Genomic DNA, 14,832 nt, shown 5'->3' with positions numbered 1-14,832 from the left:
AGCCTCACCAGTCCTTCTCCTGATCTGCCTGTGAGTTCAGAGGAAGAGAATAATGGAAAATAGATTGAACTTATTGTGGCCATATGTAAATAATGCACCTTTGATGATGTTCCAATACTTTTGGAGGGGACTGTATTACAAGCAATGGTACTTACTCATCATTTGTGAAGACAATGGCTATTGCATCTGATGATGACCAAACGATCACTGCTACGCATAGGGAGATCACAACTGTACACCATAAAAACAACAAGGGCTCACTTGAAACCTTTGAAACATAATGAATGCAGACATAATGCAAAATGCAAGCCGCCCACGTTAATTATCAAGTATCAAGTATTTCCAACTGCAATATTTAAGTATTGTCAAAACAACTAAACAGTGAAGCTATAGGTATCTTTTGTGTGGGTGATCTAAACAAATGTTCCTATAGTATTTCACAATAAATGAGTTACTTGAACCAATGAGGTTGGAATTGCAAGATTTCTTCAAAGTTATGAATGCACAATGCATGTTTTGAACAGGCAAACAGGCTGTGTTACCAGTGCTTACCGTTTTGATCCTTGTATCTAATTTTTTTTAATTGAGCACAAACTTGTGAGATTTGCTTCAAAGTGATTGTAAAAAACTGCAATTTCTTTAAAGTTTTGCTTTTTGCCTCACGTTTAATGTCAGAGGTTGACATGAACTGTTTTTCCCAGTCAGAAGATGCTAATTCGTTAATTCTGATATGACATGAATACAGCATTAGGCTTTGTTGCTATGGCTTTGCATTACATTTACAGCTTTATTAGAATATTTAAATCATGGCCACATAATTCCTTTGTTTGAGGCTTGTGACACCTCCTCCTGGCCCGCTGCAAGGAGAGGGAAAACTTAGCTATAGGCTCTTGCTGTCACCCTCCGGTGGGATTTTCGAAAACAACGTCTTTTTTGCCAATGTGTTCCTCCAGCCCAATGTATACTCCCTCAGTGAGGCCTGGAAGGCAGCAGCTTGTCAAAATAGTAAACTAATCGTGGCGGGTTTGGCAAACTAGCTAGCTCAGTAACATAAATACAGATACATTTCATAAAAATAAAGAAATGTTGCTTGCAAAGTAATGATATGTACACATAATCTATGGTTGGCAGAGCTGAAACTGCTGCTTTATGGTCACCCTCCTGTCAGCTTCAACTAGTCTGGCCCTTCCCCTCTGGCCCTTTTGTTTTTTGTACCATTCTATGCAGACTGTTGTGCGTGAAACACAAGGAGATCAGCAGTTGCAGGAATACAAAAACCAGCCCATCTGGCACCAACAGTCATGACATGGTCAGAATCACTGAGATTTTTCACCCATTCTGATGGTTGATGAGAACATTAACTGAAGCTCCTGATACATATCTGCATGGTTTTATGCATTGCACTGCTGCCACATGATTGATTGATTTGATAATCAAATGAATAAGTAGGTGTCCAGCTAGGTGTTCCTAATAAAGTGCTCATGTGCAGTGTATGTACAGTGGGCTCCAGAATTATTGGCACCCTTAATAAAAATGGAAAAAGGCTGCATATAATGAACAATGAGGATAATGATCTATATTTTATGTTTAAAAATACAGGAAAACGATATACTGTTATTTCAATACATTTACTCTCATGTTCCAATGTTTTTTATTTAGGAGTCAAATTTCACTGAAAAGCACAGGTACCAAAATTATTTCCACCATTAAAATTATTAATCTCAGTCGAAAGAACCTGCATTGTGTCATTGCATCACTTCCTGTTTCACTAGAGTACAAAATAATTGATGACAATCATGAAAAATCCCATTGTCAACCATCAGCATGGGAAAAGTCAATAAACTGTCAATTCAGAAGACACAGATGGCAATTTACTATCACAAGCCGGGTAATGGGTACAAAAAATAAATAATTGGTTCAACATTCTACTATATATACAACAATATGGAATGATTTCAACTTGCCAAGCAAGCGCACATTATAGCCACAGAAGGTAAAGATGGAGAGAGAGGCAAGGAAGTAACCCAAAGATCGCAGTTTAAGCAGAGATTGGTTGTGTCTAAACTCTAAATAAATGGGTCAATGGCACCTACATACCAGCAAACTCTTCGGAAAGGTGGCACAAAGACTGAGCACAATAAACAAAACCAAGCATCTTGAGTTTGCCAAACCTTTTTGGAATTATGACAATAACTTATGTCAATAACTGTATTATATCAATAACTATTATTTTTTAGGTTACACCACTTTTTCTGCATCAACGGTGTCTGGAGCCCACTGTATATACTGTATACAGGCAGTGAGAATAAACTAGAAACAAAACCGTGTTCCAGCAATGACGGGTTCTGGAGGTTCTGTTCGGGTGTGGAGCCCATTTTCCTGGCATGTTTTGGGAGAACTCATTACATTACACTCAACCTCTTAGAAGTGAAATCAGTGTCAGACAGCACATGATGGTACTGAGGGCTGATCTTCCCTCCATGTGAAAGATGAGTTTCTTTCATCATGACAATGCCCCCACCCACAGAGCACTAGTCCCATGGTTGAGGAGCATGTAACATGGCTTTCTCAGTCACCAGGTCTGATCAAATGCCATGTATGGGGTTTGAGAAGTGATGCCAGAGACAGTAAGTTTCACTACTATAAGTTAAATATGAGTTAACTGGCTTTTGTGCAGCATGTGATCTGGCAGCGCCATAGTAAATGACTTTGCTGTTTCCAATATGTGTTCACTACCTGTATTCAATTAACTGCAGCAGACAGCATGTGCATGCATGTATGTACCCAGACAGTGTGGTGTTTCTCTCCCCCTCATACCTGTACACATTATGGAGATCTTGCAGAACAGCTGAGCCTGCTGTACTTTTCGAGCTCCCAGAGCATTCCCCACAGTCACAGTGGCAGCTGCATTGATGCCTATAGAAATCTGAAGACAAATATAATTCAGTCACCTATACCATGAATCTGCGCAGAAAAGAAGTATTTAGTACAATCACAGCCCAGTTTGGGAACCAGAGGAGTGCTTTGGACCTGGCACCACTTGAGACTGCTGAGAAGAATATTATTGGGTGTACTATACTCAGTGTGGTAGCAGTTGCATTGGTCGACTCAACCATGTAAAACAACAACATTTGATCCTCAATATCTCACCCATTTCAAAATCTCAATGCCATTTCGCAGGTCTACTACAATGGCAATGGGCTCACCAAAAAATATGAAATAATAAAGTGCTCACAGAGTGTATATATGTATGTATCTACACATTTATCCAGGGTGATATACAATGGGCCTACATGAATGAGAGCATAGCAAAACACGCCCTACAATATATACTCTAATGCAGGATCTATCAATTAAATCACACAAATGTAAACATGTATACTATGTACCAACACAGTTTGTGGGCAAGTCATGTTGAAAGAGTGATATGCGGTCATAAATAGGACACATGGGAATGTTGGATTAAAGCATGCTTTAGAAAAATGTTAAATAATTATATTGCCTGTGCCTTTAATATTCAAAACAATACGTTTTACAGTGCGCTACTCAAAGATCATGAAGTCTTGGAGAGAAGGTTTGAATCTGGGGTGAGTAAATGTTGTTTGGCATACAAATGGCTGCTGCAATTGTCAGAGATCTGTGTTGATACACATTCATGGAGAGCAGGCTACTGTTAATGTTAGGGCTGATCAATTTAATTTCCTGTCTTTTGACCCTTTAAGGAAATGCAAACATTTCAATTAAAGCATATTTTGTGATTAACAGAATATAGAGGAATTAGACTGCTGACAGAATATAGTCATGATCAAGGTTTGCTCCACCCTAAATGAAGCCTTAAAGCCCTTGTTTCTCAGCAGAAGTACATGACAGTAACACAATCAGACAACCTACTAATTTGGTTTTACCAGTTAATCCTTCAAGTGTATTTACCTTTTGTGGAATACCAGCCACCATACGGATGACTGACTGTGATCCCAGCTCAACCTCACTTATCAGACCTGCAGTGAAGATTTGGCGACATACATTTTTAAAATGATTTACTCTAGGTGCACTCAGTTTATCATTTGAGTATAAAATGTATAATGTAATTAATAAACCATGAAATAAGATTGTAGCTTACTTAATCAGCTGGTTTTAAAAGACAACACAAACCAGGGATGGGAAAAAATACACCAAAATGGATTTTGATATTATTTTATAGTATTTTGTATTTTGTATCATAAATGTATTTTGTATTTTGAAAATACAACAAAATAGATGAGCATTAGACCAGTGGTTCAAATGCTCCACTCAGTACAGTGCCTGCCAAAACTATGGTAACAGTAAGAATAACAATTTCTTATTTCTGCTATATACTTACACCATTAGCATTTGAGGTCAATAGGCAATCAGCTTTACCTGCAGGGTATTTACATGTGTATGTGCTTTACCATTTTACAGAAACAGCTCTTTGTGTGTGTCAGGGGTAATTCTATCCTCGTAACTCTCATCTTTCATACATGGAATCAATCTGGTTGCCCTCCTTTGAACCTTTTCCAGTGCCTCTATGTCCTTCTTATAGTGTGGTCCCCAGAACTGTACACAGTAATACAAAGTAAGTATAACTTCCTTGGACATATAATCAATACTCCTGGCTATTTATCCTAGCATAGGCATCCTCTGTGCTAGGCTAGGCGTTTCTAGGAACTCATGCCCCACAACAAGCCCTCTCTAAAGGCCAGGGCCACGGCTGTCATTACATAGGGTACAGGTTTATGGGGCATTGGGACTCCTTTTGGGACAGGGGCGAGCTGTACAAGCATGACGGGCTGCACCTGAACAGGAGGGGAACCTTTGCACTGGCTCAGTGTATGCTTAGAGTAGCACAGGATTATTTAAACTCGGGACTTGGTGGGCAGGCAGAATAGAGAGTGTAATGTACAGGGAGGTACAGGCTGCCCAGACAGAAACGGCAAGGGCTACATGAAATGGTGAGAGCAATAACAAAATCTTTTCAGAGCAAAAATCAAATAATGGTGGCTTGGGACAGCAGGGAGCGAGGGAAATGATAGAAGCAACAAACCGAAATGTCTTTGTTTATATGTTTGAAGCACAAAAAATAAGTTCCACACAGTACTTCAGTAAAGCTGGGAATGTGTCTGTGTTTTAAGGAACCCGGGAAGAAGTCATGTTGCGTCAAGATTCAAGGGGTCTTGCATTTCTTTAAGTAGGATGGATGCCAGGTTAATTTTGTTGTGCTGTAGGACAGGAGTTCTTTGTTGGTTTGTTTATTTGTTTAAACTTGTTACCCACAGAGGGCACTGGCGTGGTCTGGATTTGATCAGAGACCATGGAGCTCAACCATGCACCACAGTGTGGTGCCCTACCTAAATGAGCCATCCAGCAACCTGGAGATTTTTATTTAAATAATAAAGAGGAGCAACTGTGAGAAATTCAGCAGAGATAGTGCACACTTCACAGTACAATTTCCACACAGGACTTTAACTCATTAGCTGAGTGTTGGGTACATTTTCCATGACTCACTGTAGTCTTTCTGCAACAACTGAAAGGTAAATAACATAAAACAACAGCCAGTTAGTTACCTGCTAGGAATCCCCCAATCTCAATCATCCATACATCCAGACATGCCAGGAACAAGCTGGGTATGGCTAAGCGGACAAAGGATCCCCATTCCTGCAGACATTCCACTGACCAGCCTAAAGGGGAACCACAGATGTATGTCTGCCACACATATGACACCCAAAGCAGAATTTGCCCACACTTGTAATCATCTCATATGCATTGGTATGATCTGGGATCAGCGCAGGAATGTGTTTAAAAATGCAGGTGACACATGGTGAGGATGAGTGCAGTAATAACCTAGTTATCCCTTGCACCTGAACTTACCTCCCCAGGTGGGCTTATGCAAACCCTTACAGAGAATGTAAGCAAACAGGAACAAAGCCAGGCAGTACTGGGATATCAGGTTGGCTGCAGCCGAACCACTGTAAATAACACACAATTGACTTATTATTCTACAAAAAACCTTGATGTCAGGTGGGGCTTCTTGTAACACAAGATTTCACAAGTCAGGGTCACACAGAAATGATTCAGAAGATTTGTGGGTGCCTGAATTGTTTTGGTCTCCATTATTAAATTGTACATATTGTCACTGGGTGAGCAATGAAACATGGGATATTAGTATACCGTGAATTTCAAATAACACTAAGAAAAATGAAATATATTTCATCAAAAGATTTCAATGCTCACACTATACCAAGGTCCAGAATGAACAGAAAGATGTAGTTGATCAGTGCATTCAGGACATTTCCCACAATTCCTGCGATTACCTGGGGCCATAGTATACCCTGAAATGAATGCTTTATTAAAATAACGCCCATGGAAAAACAGGCACTCATATGTAGACGACTGTAGCATTCTGTGTTATTCTTTACCTGACTTTGAAGATACCTTACTTGTAGCTCGAACAGAAAGGCTGCCTATAAGATAGAACAGGAAAAAGACAAACTGATGCATCTATTTATTGATGCCAAACCAGAATTATGTAAAAATGGAGCAGCGTACTTGCGTGTTTGAACCCCAATCTGTCATAACCCGGTTAAACTGAACTCACTGACTGTTTATGCACATTGGTGTCGGTGTGTATATGTGTGCACATACATTATGTACAATTGGGAGTGACTTTATGTATGTGCTGTGTTGGAGAATGTGTGTTTGTGTGTACTCACAGGTAATGCAGGCATAAAGATCTCCACATACATCTGGGACAGCCTTACATGGTCAAAGAGCACCATCAGCATATGACGCAGCAAAACAACAAACAAAAAAAGCATACATTAGCATAGAATCCTGATGCTAAAACATATTTTCATACAATAGGATTTCAGCTAAAATACGGACATCCTTTCCTTACCTGGCCACCTCTGGGCTTTGCTTGAAGGCCAGGAGGATGGACTCTGTGTTGATAAGAAGAGCCCAGCATGGGCAACAAGCCAGAAGTAAAATGAGGATAGCCCTCTGCAGAATGACCCCCACTCTCTTTAAGTTCCTGCTCCCAAAGGTCTGCAAAGAAGTCAAATACCAATTTAATTAATGGGAAGATGTCTGGCAGGAAATACTAAGGTTACAGGAAGGTTCCTTTAAAAATGGCAGTGAGTAGAATTATTTTGCTTAGTTTTCCTCAGTAAACGTATTGAACGTATAGAAACAAATGTATTAATTGAAATGCAATGGGAACGGGAGAAAAAATAGTCCCTGTCGCTGAGAAAAAAAATCTTCAAGCAGGCTATATTTGCCTGCTGCAACTAAAAGTCAACTGCATAATCACCAAAGAAAAATTCACTAGCTCACCATTGGCAATAAAACGTTAGGCTATTAACTAATGTTAGCTCACAAAAAAATAGTAAGCAATTAAAATAAATGTGATGCTGCAGTCAAGACGTCAATGCCATGCAACTGAACCGAGCCCTTCCAATTTTGAACTCAAGCATAGAAAGACCTCAATATTTCGTTGAGTTGTACAGCACGGCTGTACTAGTAGATAGCTCATAATATGGCGACTGAGTGTATAGCCTACTGTCAGATTCTGCTGGAAGAAATGAGAAATGTAACAGGAGAGACATAAAATGAACAAATTTTCTCATAATTACCTGAGATATGAATGTGTCACATGTTGTTGCCAATCCTTGTCCAATTGAAATACCAGCAATAGACACAATCTAGCAGACAAATGTTGAACAAAAGAATAATTGAACCTTTCATAACGTCAATAAACATCAAACAGTTTTTATAGCCAATTTCATGTGCTCTAAATATAGTAGTAATTGCTTAACCTACATTCAGATACAGTAATTACAGTTGTCTCTGATATTAGGGGCTTTCGAACACGTGAAGCCGACGTTTTTCAAATGTGACTGATGGTCATTTTCTTGTGTGTCACTATCTGTTTTATGTCAGTCCGAGTTTTTCCTATTTGCAGGCAATGTACTGTACCTTTTTATTCATTCATTGCACATGTTTTACATAAGTATTAGAAAACATTTACACCTACATGAATCAGCTTAAACATATTGTGCATGCTATGGCAAACTTTCACACTTTGCATCCCACACTGGAAATAACAACCATACCACCTCATTTTATGTAACTATTCACAAAAGAGCACAATAAGCACATTATGAACATTGTGACGTCACTGGACGTGTTAGTTTTGAGAATTTTTACACCCATATTCAAGAAATGGCAACACTGACGTTGATTTTAGAAATTGCGTACACACATAATTTAAGCATTTAATCCAAATAAGATCAACTGAAACAAGTGTGACAGTGCTCTTTTAAGCACATTCACAAGTATCAGTTAGCAGTGTTGATAAATGAGGGCCCTTGAGTCAGAATATTCTGAATGGAGGGGTGCTAAATACCTCCAACACCATGGTCACTCAGAATGTTTGAAACTGGCATATCAATCAGTGTTTCAGCTGCGTCACCTTCCATCAGAGAATGGTTTTCTGTGCTCATTAAGCCTCATAATACAATTACGGAGTTATATGGTTTAATGAAGAGGCAAAATCCAGGAACATCTTTGGCACTCTAGGACCAGGGCTGCCTAACCCAGCTATTTTAAATGTAGCCTTCCATAAATAATGGGATATGCTATGGTAGTACCATGTGAACATATTACATTGTATCATTTTGCCTCAGATAACATTAAGACAAAACATGAATTTCCTACGTCAAAACCAATAATATTAATTAATGATAAATGAATATAAATAATGACAAATATGGCTGATTAGTTCAGGGAGAGGTCACTCACAGATGTGGCAAAAGTAACTCCAGCCAGCTCTGTCTTCCCCAGATGTCCACAGAATACAGTGCTGACAAAAGGTATTAAAAAGACCAGAAGCTGAGCAACGCACTGTGAGTGAGAGTGAGAGAGTGAGAGAGTGAGAGAGTGAGAGAGTGAGAGAGAGAGAGAGGGGGAGAGAGAGGGGGAGAGGGGGAGAGAGAGGGGGAGAGGGAGAGGGAGAGGGAGAGGGAGAGAGAGAATAAACAGCAATTTTACGACATTAACAGAACTGAATTGTTTGACCACGGCAATAGGTACGGCAATTGTTTTTCAACTCACATCATAGCTTCACATCATATAAGCAAAACATTGATTTTACATAACAGTGCTACACATTATCCCAAATTAATCACAAATCATTTGCCCTAAAATTACAAAAACATAAAAACAGGCAATCATACTGTGTGCATGATTCAACAGTGACATGAGTGAAAAACTGATATGCATTAGAAAAACAATCAAGAAAGATATTAATACATTGAATCTCACCACAAGTCCAGCTAATTTTGAGAACTGAGAAAATTGTTTTTTGCAGTTGAGAGGGATCCCACGCCGCAGACATCTGAAACATCCAGTCTGTTCACTTGAATCTGAGTCTGTGAGGGTGTTTGGGTCAGAATGGTTTCCAATAATCTCGCCAGTTCCCGCATGGATCATTTCCATTCTGTAGCTAAAGGCACACATAATGAAAGCTGTTTAAATATACATTGCTGCTATTTGCATCTAGACAAGAATTACATAATAGGATATGATCATTTCATATATTACAGGGTGTATTGTTTTATATAGCCAATTTTGCTTTATTTGCATTATATTACAGGGCGTATTATTGAGTTTTAGTTAGGGATGTGACAAATCATCAGTTTTTGTAAATGGATACCATTTCATTTCTTTAAACGGTTAACCATGTAACCGATACTGCTTATATGGATTTTTATTTATTTGACTGGAGTACTGACTCATTTAATTGCATTTTTAAGCATTATTTTAGGCCATCTTAATTGTTAACAAATTGCCAGTCAGATAATAGCACTAATTGCCAAATTAAAGGTTTCTTCATTAAAAACCTTTATTACACCTACTTATTCATGTGATTATCTAATCAGCCAACTGTGTGGCAGCAGTGCAATGCTTCCAATCATGAAGATACGGGTCAGAAGAGTCAGTTAATGCTCACATCCACCATCAGAATGGGGAAAAATGTCATTTAAGTGAACATGGAATGATTGTTGGTGACAGACAGAGTTGTTTGAGTATCTCAGAAACTGCTGATCTCCTGTTATTTTCACAAACAGTAGTCTCGAGAGTTTGCAAAGAATGGTGCAAAAAATCCAGTGAGCAGCAGTTCTGCAGACAGAAATGCCTTGTTAATAAGAGAAGTCAGAGGAGAATGGCCAGACTGGTCAAAGCTGACAGGAAGGTGATAGTAACGCAAATACCCACACATTACAACAGTGGTACGCAGAAGAGCATCTCTGAACACACAGCACATCATAACTCTGAGTGGATAGGCTACAGCAGTAGAAATTTTAAAAAGTCTTAGAAAAGTCTATAAGTCCAATAAATACCTAATAAAGTGCTTAGTAAGTGTATACTCTTAAAGCTGCTTTCACATGATCAGCGTCAAACTCTATGTTCAATGCCAAATAAGGTGTTGACTAGGGAGAGCCGGGTCGAAAGTATGCACATAACAGTGCACAACCATCGGAGTTACCGTCAGAGGTAAGTGAATGTAAACATGTAATTTTCTTCACACATCTAGTGACTAAAGGATAGCATAGGTTTCATGTTTCATGCAAGCAAGTCTTGGATGCTAGCCAGGCAAAATGTGACAGGAGAGAGGGGGAGCTACAGCAGGCAGCCCAGAGTAACAGCTCCCTCCTCTCATGGATCAGGCCTGCTAGTAGCAATAGGGCGGATGAAAGCACAGGAAATCATGATTCTGATTTGGAGAGAGATTTATTGTCACCTGATAAAGAGCCCATAGATGATGCAGAAGACATTATAGGGGCCCTTGCAGCTTGCATTACTGCATCAAATCTGCAGTTTCTTCATGGAATAATGTGTTTCAGTAGAATTTAAACAGGTCCCATATTATGAACATAATGTGTGATTATGGATGGCGGCGGTGTGGCAACATTGGGGTGGGAATAATGTGTGTCAGTGGGGTGAGTTCCCTTTTTGTTTTTTAGCTTGAGCCCCTGCCCCCCAAAATGTATGTGGACAGCCTAGATGATGTTATCTCAGGTCCATGAACTGACGGTTGTTTTCCTGAGATATCGTCTGAGGGCCACAGTACCCTTGATCGACCTCTTTCAATCAGAAAAATGTCTCTGATTTTTTTCAGAACCATTTTTATCATTTATTTTACAATTTCACTTCCATGTGATTATGAAATCATCGTTTTTAGTTCCATATGGTTCCATATGGCTCTCAACCTTTTCCTGGGCCCCTCTGTTTGGTTACACCTAGTTCATCAAATAATGGTGGTGGAATTGAACAAATACATGGAACAGGGCCCCATGAGAGGGTTAGGAAACCACTGAAACATAATGCATGTTTTGCTGTTTGCGCTTTCTAATGTCTACTCTTACCTGTTGCATGGTGCCCAGTGCAGGGTGGAAGTTAACTAATCGTTTTTAGCTCCAGATCGTTTTTCTTATGCCTACTCTTACCCATTGTTCAGGCTACTAGCCTGCATAAAAAAATAAACAAAATGTTTGTTGTCTCCTGTAGTTAATTCTATGTTGCCAAAATCAACGACCTAATGTTTGAAAATTAGTCCACAAATATGACATCATTAGAATTTTGTCTGCATGATTAGCTTTGTGTCCTCATGACATGCACTCATCTACAGGTTAGTGGTTTAATAAAACGATACGATTTGCGGGTCACTGTTGCCAAAATCAAGTGAGATGTTTGAACGTTCTAACGTTACAGAAATGACGAGCTTGATGAGCTTGGAGTACTCATGACACACTTTTATCGACAGGTTAACGATAGTGGTTTAAAACAACACTAGGCCAAACATTAATGTTACGATTCGAGGGTCACTGTTGCTAACATTGAAGCAATGTTTGAAAATGAGTCCACGAACATCACAAACTCACGATATAGCCTACTTTCATTGATAGGTTCAGTAAATAAATAATATTTGAGGATCACTTACCTTAAATAGTTGTGGAGGAGAGACTGTGAGAATATGAGACGTTCCTCTCCATCGGGAGGAGCACGTCTGATAAGGCTGGAGCGCACCTTGGTAAGTGAAGTCACTGCTGAGGAAAGACAGCTCATATTACATTCCAGTGAAAATAAGACGAGGAAATGATGGCTAGTGTAGCTATATACAGCCCAAATAATGAACTTCAGTCCAATTAATCTTGTATCACAAAACATTTTATTGGTTGCGCAACATTGCGATATTTATGCATGGTTCATTTTCATGGATTTTGTACCTCGAGCATTTACGGAATCGATACAAACATGAAATAATGTCTAATTGTTCTGAAATTTGTCGAAAGCAAAGAGAATTACAAACCCGAAAAACAGACACAACACACATTGCATGGCCCTAGCTTATCATTACATTCGACCCGCTCCTGTGTTACTTTCGTCCCGCTTGGCAGGGACAAAAGAAGCCCACATGTCTCATCTCCAGCTCATTGCTCTTTCTTCTGACATGGATGTATACATAAACATTGTATAAGGGCTCTCTGTTCTCCTGCAGTTTCCTGGTCTCAGCCACCTCCTGCCTAAAAAAGCACACATTTAACAGCCTGGAGTAATGTTTTTTTTAAGATATTTTTTAGGCCTTTTTCAGCCTTATTGGACAGTATAGTAGAGAGACATTAAGAATGGGAGCGAGAGAGAGGGAAAGACATGTGTCTGACGGTCGGATTCGAACCGCCAACATCGTGGCTCGCAATGAGCATGCGGTCAGTGCTCTACAGGCTGCACCACCGAGTCACCCGCCTGGAGTAATTTAAAATATAGTCCTGGTGTGTGCCTACTTAACCAGTAGGCGTGATCCTCAAATTACCCAGCTTCCTTCCCGCAAAACCGCACTCTTGCCACAGGTGGTTATAGACGGTTGGGTCTAATCTAAACACGTGGTTCATCTACCTTAAAAATAATGAAGGTTACAAACAGACACATGACAGTCACAATTAAAATGGATAAAAGAAAATACCAAACTTTCACCTCAGAGTCTTTTGCTCACAATATAGATAAATCTTTTGCAGCTGTGTAGGTGCATTCACCCTGTGGGAAAATGCAGTGGTACAAAACACATAAAGCAACACACCAGGCTGGCCACCAGTACAGTATCAAAGAAAAGCAGATGCAGATGGAGTATGGGGACACAGCTGCAGGGGTAGGTGTACGAGGCGGGATAGCTGGACGAGAAGAAGTACTAGTTACGTAGTAAATGAAATAAGGGCAACAATTGTGGATAATGTAATCAACCGTGGGTTGAAATTCAGAGAAGCAGGCATGATGGTTCAACCAAATCTCTGCAGATCAACAGTTTCATCAATTATATATGTCTTCAAGAGGGAGAGCCCCCAAGTGGTACTGTAACTACAGACCGATTAACCAATTACAGTCTATGCAGTCCTTCATACATCAAATGCTGTGCATACTGTACAGCTTGCTTTGACATTGTGTTTGCATTACACACTACTACTACGTTGGGAAATATTTTTTACCGTGCACTATACTGTAGGGTTGAGATAAGACCGTATGCTGGTGGCAGACAAGCAGGATTTGCAGCCAAACAGGAGACTGCTATTGTAAATATGCTCCTTGAAAAGAATGCCCTCTGCCTGAGAGACATAAAAGATGAAATAATTCAAGACAATGTTGTCTTGCAAAATGTCACCACGGTCAGTCTGGCCATAATTGACTGGGCTTTGAAGAGAATGTGGGGTTAGCTATGAAGCCTATGAAGCCGTTTGATCAGAACGGACCTGTGTCATAGAGAAAGAACTGCTGTGTCAATATGTTACAGTGTGGACTGTATTGTATGATATCATATGGTATACTACCGGAGTGTGTGGCTAAGGCCTAATGCAAGTTATGGAGTACTAAACATGTATGAACTGTAGACAGCCATTTTGTCAATTTATTTCACTTGTTTTTTGTATCAAGGCTAAATGATTGCTGGTGTGAACTTCTGATGTACTGTTTTGGTGAGGGTTGTTCAAACAACCTGTGTTTAGTGAGGTGTTTTTGTGAAAGTATGTTATTTTTAGAAAACATTGTGTGATGTTTTTATTGGTATGAAGAGTTTTGAGAACACAATTCAATTTGCAGCTTGCATTTACTGTTTTGCACAATGAAACAGGTTTGTTGTTTGTGTCACCTTCTCTAAAAACTAGCACACTAGTGGCTTACCACAAGTTCAACATCAGTTTCTGTACAGAGTACACTTGATGTCGTAAAAGATCAGGTATAAACCTCAGTATACTTTCCTGAAGTGTATAATAGTTCAAAAGTAAACCAATTGCACTTTCTTATTTGAAAATGATACTGTGATATCATGAAAGATATTCGAGCACCACTCCATTAAACAAAAATTGTATAAAGAATGAAGTGTTGATACACAAGACAATTGAAGTGAGCCTCAGCAAATGAAATCTGACTTTAAAATGCATAATAGGACAGCACTCCTGATTGAGAATTTTGTTGAGGAGCCCCAAACCTTTGGAAAAATTATGCTATGCTATGCTAAAGTGGACATGCCTCTGTGCACTTTCTTTTTAGTCAATCATGAAGCATACAGTCAGGTCCATACATATTTTGACATCGACAAAGTTATTGTTATTTGAGCGGTCTCGAACCAGCAACCCACAGACTGCTAGATGTCTTACCGCCTGAGCTATGTCACCCCGAAGCAATGCTAACAAGTAAATAATGGATATGAGCTCAAAGCGCCTGAAGGATATATACACTTTCATTTTGGAACAACTCAGATGTCTGAAC

General features: G+C 39.5%; 1 protein-coding gene across 1 annotated transcript; it reads right to left on the bottom strand.

The window, feature by feature from the left end:
- Positions 1 to 2,089: 2,089 nt before the first annotated feature.
- LOC133108283 (multidrug and toxin extrusion protein 1-like) lies at positions 2,090 to 11,453 on the bottom strand. Its single transcript, XM_061217752.1, has 12 exons — positions 11,445 to 11,453; positions 8,818 to 8,919; positions 7,650 to 7,718; positions 6,914 to 7,062; positions 6,729 to 6,771; positions 6,435 to 6,479; positions 6,250 to 6,347; positions 5,887 to 5,984; positions 5,583 to 5,696; positions 3,931 to 3,998; positions 2,818 to 2,926; positions 2,090 to 2,106 (listed from the first exon to the last, which is right to left on the bottom strand). Exons 1-12 carry the CDS (start codon positions 11,451 to 11,453, stop codon positions 2,090 to 2,092), a joined length of 921 nt encoding a protein of 306 aa, XP_061073736.1.
- Between the last annotated feature and the right edge of the window lie 3,379 nt (positions 11,454 to 14,832).

This window comes from Conger conger, chromosome 13 (genome assembly GCF_963514075.1).
Source record: "Conger conger chromosome 13, fConCon1.1, whole genome shotgun sequence".
NCBI classification, from domain to species: Eukaryota; Metazoa; Chordata; class Actinopteri; order Anguilliformes; family Congridae; genus Conger; species Conger conger.
The sequence above is the reverse complement of the archived record's forward strand: the minus strand, read 5'-3'. Positions and strand labels throughout refer to the sequence as shown.

Excerpts from the sequence above, each read along its gene's own strand:
- LOC133108283 (XM_061217752.1), bottom strand. Across the intron at positions 7,063-7,649 it reads GTGACACATTCATATCTCAG|ACCTTTGGGAGCAGGAACTT; the intron begins GTAATTATGAGA and ends ACTTCTTTGCAG. Across the intron at positions 3,999-5,582 it reads GATTGGGGGATTCCTAGCAG|GTCTGATAAGTGAGGTTGAG; the intron begins GTAACTAACTGG and ends TCTTCACTGCAG.